This window comes from Tribolium madens, unplaced genomic scaffold (genome assembly GCF_015345945.1).
Source record: "Tribolium madens isolate multiple individuals breed KSU strain unplaced genomic scaffold, Tmad_KSU_1.1 Scaffold_11;HRSCAF=98;Tcas5.2_LG3b, whole genome shotgun sequence".
NCBI classification, from domain to species: domain Eukaryota; kingdom Metazoa; phylum Arthropoda; class Insecta; order Coleoptera; family Tenebrionidae; genus Tribolium; species Tribolium madens.
In genome coordinates this window covers 826,818-835,794 of record NW_025400975.1, presented here as the reverse complement: position 1 = coordinate 835,794, position 8,977 = coordinate 826,818, and the positions used below count along the sequence as shown (strand labels likewise).

At 30.1% G+C, this 8,977-nt stretch overlaps 2 protein-coding genes across 3 annotated transcripts in view; both read left to right on the top strand.

The window, feature by feature from the left end:
• The window catches only part of LOC123005989 (Krueppel-like factor 5), a 198,233-nt gene that overhangs the window by 148,914 nt on the left and 40,342 nt on the right, over positions 1-8,977 (top strand). The window lies entirely within an intron of this gene.
• LOC123006032 overlaps positions 8,366-8,977 on the top strand; it is a 4,363-nt gene continuing 3,751 nt past the window's right edge. The window contains exon 1 of the mRNA XM_044400185.1: positions 8,366-8,577. Within this exon, the coding sequence (XP_044256120.1) occupies positions 8,373-8,577 (205 nt within the window). The 5' untranslated portion in view covers positions 8,366-8,372. The remainder of the gene's footprint in view (positions 8,578-8,977) is intronic.

Genomic DNA, 8,977 nt, shown 5'->3' with positions numbered 1-8,977 from the left:
ATTTTTTAATGGGCTTATTTTAATCAAAAAACATTAGATATGCATAGAAAACTTACAATTTTGCTGATATACCTCTTAATGACAAATATGCATTTTGGCTTAATAATAATTGACTTACAACAATGGCCGCTGCTAGTTTAATTAATGGCCGAATCGGTTTATCTGCGGTCGAGATCATCGGTCTTCGGCCCTAAGGACACCATTCATTTGCATTTTTACCAAAGATGACGTTTACATTAGAGAATCTTTCGCAAGCATTTATGTAATGGCCGGCGAGAAATGCGGTTCCGTATACTTGTTACCTTTTACGGAAGGAATAAATCACACATAAGTGTTAAAACTGAACCGAAATCTAAAGATTCTAGAGTGCTGTTTAAACAATATGACCACGATTCCCACGAAACAGGTGTTAATTTAGACTGTAAGCCGACCGGCATGGTGAAGGCGCTAAACTGTTTAAATTATATTTACAAATTATTATGTGAAAATTTCTTGTATTAAGACTTCAAAGACGCTCCAATTGCTTCGTTACACAAATCTGATGTCCCAGCGGCAACAGACAAAATAAATCCCCAATCACATCGATCATAAATCAAACTTTATACCGATGCAAATCTGACAAGTCGTTATCGTAATCGAGACCAGACAGAAGCTTAGTTTCTTATCAAATAACAACTGCACCTGACAGATCAAAGAACATTAATGACACAGCGCAATTTTCAAATCCAAAAATGGTCCTCACGATTATAATATTTCTGAATAAATGTCATAACGGATAAATTAACGTGTCACGTAGACGTGTTAATTAATTGCTTAATTAAGTATCGATTGAGTAAACTTTACTCATTGTTTCCGGCAATTACCAAAGTAAACAGTTTTAACCCTCTGGCGTTTTTTGAACTTAATAACAACTGTTTTTCTTCATACATACTTACATGGAAATATACCACGGAACGATTTCATAATTTGTCAACGCACAAAATTCATTATTTACCAAAGAAATTAGAGTGGATACTTTATACTCTGATAATCACTTCTTGGTATCTAAAACGATATCTAATACCTAATGAATTCAAGAAGAACAGTTAAATTTAGATTTATTATTATCAGATGTTCTTGAAATATGAGTCGATTTAATTTTGTTTTAATTATTGAAGTTTAATCAAATCTATAGAGCTATTAATATTAGCACCAACGAATCAAGAACTGTGTGACCAGAAAGAATAAAATGTAGTTCGTTTTTTTTATAAACAATTGTTACAGTTTTAAGTTGGTAGAAGCGTCATATGGTTATTTCATATATTATAAGATTGTCAGTACTGAGTTTCTCAATGACATTTATGACGGTATTTTTGCCGTGGACGATACATATAACATAACCTCAATAGTGTTATCTAGATTCTAGGGTGAAATGGAGATACAGCTGGTCCATATGTGAACGTGTTAGGGTGATATACAGAACTCGCACCCCAAAGAAAAATTTCGAGTAAGATAAAATACCAGGAACATAAAAAAAATTTTTAAAAAATTCTATCTGTCAAAAAATTTTGACATTTATTTTTGGACATTTGACATTTTTTATGTCTATTTAATGATACTGATGACTTTGTATACTGATTTGTCAACAAAATTACCACCTAGGATTTGAACTTTTAGGAAAATTACGTTTTTATGAATTTTCAGAAGTAATTTTGAATGCCTAYGGTTGGTTACARTTTGTTGTTGACGGTTGACGTTTTCTGTCAACTATCAATTGAATCAGGGTTGCCCGAATCTAGGAATTTTTTAAAATCATTTGTCTCCTGAAAATAATAATTAATATAAATTAAAGTAATATAAAAAATGTGAACAAAATTTTGTTTTGTTTTTGAGTTAGGTATGCGATTTGTTTTGACAAAATTGCAATTTATGTAAAAAAAATTGAACAAATTAAATATGAATTAGATAGTTGTAATCGTTAGATTATAACCTTCATGGGATGCCATTTAAAAAAATAAAAAAAAATGTAGAACCCAAAAACAAAAAAAAAAATCGAAAAATTGATAAAACATTACATTTTTATAGTACTTTATCATTCATCAATTAGTTTTTTCAAAAAATAAATAGTTTAAGCAAAAAACGTTTGGTTAAACGATTTGTTTTGACAAAATTGCAATTTATGTAAAAAAAAATTGAACAAATTAAATATGAATTAGATAGTTGTAATCGTTAGATTATAACCTTCATGGGATGCCATTTAAAAAAATAAAAAAAATTGCAAAACCCAAAAACAAAAAAAAATTCGAAAAATTGATAAAACATCACATTTTTATAGTACTTTATCATTCATCAATTAATCATCAAAAAATAAATAGTTTAAGCAAAAAACGTTTGGTTCCCTACTTTTTATTCACCTGGTATAAACGTAGGTACTTAGTTTTTTCTGTATCATTTTAAAATGAAATTGCTTAGTTACACTTTTTTAACAAAAAAACAAACCGTGTTTTAAATAAAATTAGTCCTTTTTGCATGAATCACATTGTTAAAATAAAAATTCAAGACAATTAAAGTTCTCTTAATTCCATTCAAACATTCAGGCATTGAATCTTTGATTCTCTCAGTTCTTCTTCTCAGCTAATAATTTGATTTAAATAATAATAGCATAAGGTAATTAAGCAATTAATTATTAGAGAGAGTTATCAACAAATTAGAAGATACCTCCCCCATTTTTTTCTTTATTATGTTGATAATAACGAGAGAAAAACATAATTATTGTATTACTGTTAATTTACGATTTTATACTTAAAATTGAGCCAAATTGATTGAAAATAGCACAAATTGCTTAATTATAATACATTGATTTCCTGCTTAAAATCGAGCAAAACTAGTCGTGAAATAACTCAAATCGCTTTATCTTAGCAAAAACTGCAATCTAAGCATTTCTTTCGATAAAATACATTGATTTACAACGATTTCTGGCATAAAATTAAATCAAATCTATTGGAAATAGCACAAAATGCATTATTTTGGCCGAAAATTTGGATTTAAATATTTATTTAGTTGAAATACATTGATGTAAATAAAAAAGTCGATTTGAAATAGCACAAATAATGGATCATTTTTTTATCGGGATCTTTGAGAAATTAAAATTTTTGTATTATTTTCCCCCACGGCGTAAAAATGAAATACCGCAGCTGTCAAAAATGTACTAACATGTCAATTACAGTTATCGAGACCAAAATAATTATTTATTTAACGTGTTTGGAAAATACAATTTCCCACATGAGCAGTTTGTTTGCAYCACGACTACAGGGATTGCTGTATAAATTGCGAATGTGAAAAATTTCCAAAAAAGTTAGGTACAAWTTTTTTTAWAATGAGATATTCATTTAMATATTCCTTTTCAACTCAAAAAAATCATCATAAATGAAAAAAAATCATAAATAATCTGTCATAATTTAGTTTTTTTGCTAATGGGTTGGTAACAGATTAAACTGTCACTTATAATGAGGATTTCTACCACCAGAAGAATAGTAATACTTGTAATATTTATGTATAAAAAATGTTCTAAAAATAATCGAAAGCAAATTAATCTAGTTTTAGTGCTACCAATAAACACACACTTTTTATCACTTTTTATTCAAAAATATTGATTTTTATTTTATCATAATAAATATTTGGAACATGCTGTAAACGTACTCCTAATTTGCTGTTAAAATTGTGTTTCAAGAGTTTTCAATTTGTAAATTTGCTGTCGTGAAATCTTCCAGCGAACGAAAAATTAACATATGAATTATTAAAATTGCCGTATATTTATCTCTGTAGAAGATGCATACCAATACTTAACCGACAGTTTACGTGACAGTTCTCATTACAAGCCAAGGGCGCATCAATCTCTCGAAATGTCGAAGCCGTTGCCAATGAAGTTGCAAATATTTTGCAATTAATTATTATCATAAATTAATATCTCATTGAAGTATTTTTATGACCGTTACGGATTGTGCACGACGAACAAACGTGTTATTTCTTTCTATACCTATTTGTTTACGCAATCATTTAAGACTTGGAAGAACGGAATGCCTTCTAGTTAGTGATATATCAGCTTCAGGCGTTGCGTGTCAAAGATATTCGAAGCAGCACTACCACCAGGAAGAAGTTAAGCCCTTGACAAATGGCATATCATCGATTTGAAAAAATTAAGTGTCCGTTAAGTGACACTATTTAACATCATGGATCAGGTTACAAAAACATTTGTAAGAGAGCGAATGGAGTATTTGATCCATCACTTGATAATTGGGTTTATTATTACACGGCGCTAGAAAAAAGTCGAAACCCCCACAACGAGAAAATTAAGATAAATTGTGTTTGCTGTTGGCAAACAATCATGAGGTCTTATGCATAATCAAATATTGTTTTTACTTTTCAAAAGTAAAAAAACACTGTAATGATGATGATGATGATATTAAGGCTATGGGAGATAATCGAGCAGCCGATAGATGGCACTGGCAAATAAAGAAAACCGAAATATACGGGTGTCCCCGGGTTGAGTTTACAACGAGCCAAACTGTAATTAAATAGTTATTTTTGAAAAAAAGGTGCTGTCAAATTATTTTTCAGGTCTGAGACCGAATTTTGCTGCAGTGGAGGTCGAAGACTTGAAAAATAAGACAGCGCACGTGTATCAAACAACATTTTTCATGATCGTCAGCGAAATTTAAAAAAAAAAATTGAAAATTTTGAGGTTAATTTTATCAGATGTCAAATCATGTATATAAATTGAAAAATTTAGATATTTAGTTATATACCACTTTTCACCCTATGTATCTAAGGGAACGATCATGAGAACTTAACTTTTGGGATTCAGTGAAAAGAAAAGTTATTTTTTATTTTATATTTTTTCTCAGATTTTTTTAAATCTTATCATTGGCGGTTTTATTTATTTGACAACTATAAGTCACTTTGACAATTAATTCATAATTGAATAATGACAGTTCTTGCTAAAAATGACTGTTTTTTTTATCTTAAAGCTGTTTCTTTAAGTTGCCATTTATTAAAATTATGTTTTTTAGAAACATTTTTGTTGTTTAACTTGCTATGCATCGTGTGTCAAATTAAAGGAGAATTTGTGTTATTGATGGACCTTAGTTTTAGGTCAATGTTTTAGACTTTTTTGTACATGTTTATTTATTTCACACGGTAGCCAATGACCATTTTACAAAAAAAAAATTGTTTCAAAAATCTTCAGATTGTCAAAAACATAAAACCATCTATACAAAACGACTAAAAAGCTCTATTTTTAAAGCTCATAAAACACTTTTTCTTAAAAAAGTTAGTCTACAGAAACATTAGAATGATAATTATATTATACAGGGATGCGCCAGAACTCGCGCCCTAGAGAAAAATACCATATAAGGTAAGATACCAGGAATATGGAAAAAATGTTAAAAAAGTTTTATCTATAGAAATTTCGAAGTTATGAGAGTTTTAATTTTGCACTTTGACTCTATTTATTTCTGTTGGAAAAATAATTTTCCAAGTTTGTTTGCTACAGGCTATTAGAAGAGAAAACAAGGACGCTGTATATCCTAAATTGTAACTCTGTTCAATCTTATTTGTGGCTTTTATTGGCAAAATTTTTCTATCTTTACGAAATAATTGTAAAAAAAACATATACAAGATGTTCAGTATCATCAAATAGACATAAAAAATGTCAAATGTCAAAAAATAAACATCAAAATTTTTTGACAGATACAATTTTTTCGATCTTATCTTACTTGAAATTTTCCTCTGGGGCGCGAGTTCTGGCGCACCTTGTATATTGAAAAAATCTGGCCCTCGATAAGCGAAAATCGATCCTTTGTCAGCCCATTTATTGACAACTTAACTCCAATTAATTCAAACTGAATTATTTTAAGTTAAACAAGAAAAAGTAAAAAAGCGTTTAAAAATAAATGAAAAGTGAGTAATTTGCGAAATAATTTATTGATATCTCACTTACGAGTTACTTGAAAACAGCAATTGTAGCAAACGAGATGTTCATAGTATTAATTTATAAGGAGCAGAAATGAAAGGCGCAAATAATAGGGTAAAAGTCGTCAAGATTCATAAATTAGAATACACGTTCTAAAATCTTAAATGTTAGAGGTTAATACTTACATTATCACAACTGGTTTAATTTTTAATTAATAAAAGAGATTAAAAATTAAAAAAAAACGATTTTATTAAACGACAAACGGATTTTTGTAGTCGGTTTTGTTTACATGTCTACTGAAGGAATATTTTAAACTACGCAGAAGCTGTTGATATTGAATTAAATCCACTTTGGGTTAATCAGATTTATTATTCAGTACCAGTTATTAACAACTTGTTCTTCTTACCGCTGTAAAAGCTTTCATAAACATGTAATTTAAGTGTAACAGATAAGTGACTTCATGATTATAGCACGTGCACAAAATTTTATAATTTTTACTTAAAATGTATTGAAATTATCGAAACGATAATTAAATTTTTGATATCCAGAGTAGGAAAATAGTAAATATGAAGAAATAAGGATGAGTAATATTTCTGTTCTTAATTTTTAGTGTGAGTAATTGAACGCTGTAAAACTGATGGCTATACAGGGTGCGCCAGAATTCGGGCCCCAGAAAAAATGGCAGCCAAGATATCAGGAACATGGAAAAGATTCTATCTAAAAAATTTCGAAGTTATGTGAGTTTCAATTTTGCACTTTGACTAGTCTGTTTTTTTTTTTAAATGGAAATGCCAAACAGTCTTAACGTTGGCATCACTAGTAAATTCATTCATGGTAATTTTAATAAAGGAAGTTGGCAGTTCCGGTTTTTTGAATTAATTTGAAAACAATGTCATTAAACGTCAACACAAAAAATCGTCTAAGAAAATTTGGAGACGAAACACCAAAAAAGAAACAAATTCGGTACACTAACAGTTTTTCGATATTTGGAAACGAATATTTCGCAAGCAGGAAGTTAAAAAAAGGGCCCGTTAAAATGTAGACGCAATTTGTAATGCAGGTTTGCTAAATATTCGTAATTTTTGGCAAGAAATCGACAAGAATACAAAATAAACATAAATGAGAAAGAACGTCGGAAAGAACGCAATTAAATTAGTGTCTTGTGCATCGTTTTTTGAGGAACGAGTTGAAAACTTAACAATTTTGAAACTAAAGCTGAAGAAGAATTTATAAAATGCATCAACTTTGAAATCATTTCAATAAAGTACACAAAATTTATTGCCAATCATCATAATACCTACTTTTTTCTTTTGCTAAATAACTTTTTTCTGTATATACATCCTTTTTCTTCAAAGTTTTTGTAGCAAGAATCTCATTTTTGTCCCCAACATTGTACTTACTTGCGGTGTGTTTCTGTCAAAATTATTAGCACTGAATTCTGTCTTTAGACCTTAGGTAATGATGTCTGTCCTCAGGTATTCAATTATAGCGCTTTCAAAGAGTAAACAGGCACACAAGATTCATAAAAGTCAAAATTTTGACATCTCAATTTGAACACAACCATAATTTTTAAACAAAATTTCTAGGGACAAAAACTAAGAGCAAACAAAATTTGTGGCTGTGAGACAAGCTGCTACCAATTTTTTCACCAAAATTTTGACTTGGTAATTTCCATTTAAAAAAAAAACATACTTTATATATTTTTGTTGGAAAAATAATTTTCCAATTTTTTTGCTACAGGCTATTACAAAAGGAACAAGAAAACTGTACCTTAAATTGTAACTCTGTTTATTGTTATTTGGCTTTTATTGGTACAATTTTTGTACTTTTACTAAATAATTATTAAAAAAATAGACAAAGAAATGTCAAATGTCAAAAAAATGTCAATTTTTTTGACAGATAGAATTTTTTAAATATTTTTTCCGTGTTCCTGAAATTTTTTCTCTGGGACGCGAGTTCTGACACCCTGTTTAGTTGATATATGTGAATGAAAAACGAAGGTAAATTAGTTAATCTGTATAGTAAATGTCATTATAAAATCTACACCGGTGCTAAAATATCAATTCGCAATAATAGCGGCGTGACAGCAACACGCCGAGTCTCCCCGTGAGGCAACCACAAGCAATTACCGTAATGAGGTCATAACTCTTCCCCTAAAAGCCGGTGGTGGTGGTGGTGGTTCACTGACAAACCCATTACCAAATTACAGCACGCGTGTATCGCATTAGCCTTGTCTATGTGTTTAAACACCTCGCGTGGTTGTAACCCCCTAACTTGATAATTTCATAATAGCCATGGGGCGATAAGAAACTAAAAGAGAGTTGTGTTTTTTATGTAACTTCATAAACAGCAAAGGGGCGGAAAAATCAAGATCCCTAGGGTGTGATTCTGTAGTTTTTAAATGATGTCAACCAATGTCAACATGCAGCAAACTACGAGTCTCATAAGAATGGATAGCGACAGTATTGGTAAAGATACGCATGTACCATTATCGCAGTCGAAATATGTTTTGGCTAAGTATGGAATACAAGTTATTGATCCGCAGCATGATCCACTCGAAGAGACGTTTTTTTCAACCGGAGCTGTTTCGGATGATATGCATTATCATCCAGGACCTAGAGCGATTGGTTAGTGAGTAGAATCATAGGAACAATACCTTTTTGGTGTATTCAATTCGTCTGTAAGTAAAAAAAGTAAAAAACATTGAATGCCCTTTTTGAGTATTCTTCAACATAGGAAAAAAAATTTTCAAGATGATGCATTAATGAAAATGTATTAGGCAATAGTTATTTTTGATACAAGTGCGTTGTCAAATTATTTTTCAGGTTTGAGACCGAATTTTGCGGCACGAAGCGAAGCTGAGTGCTGAATGGTGGTCGAAGACCTGAAAAATAAGACATCGAACAACATTTTATAAAAAAACGTGAATTTTTTGAAAATTTTGAGGTTAATTTTGACGGATGTCAAATCAAGTATATAATTGTAAAATTTATACATATGACGTTACATTCCAAAAACAGAACTGTC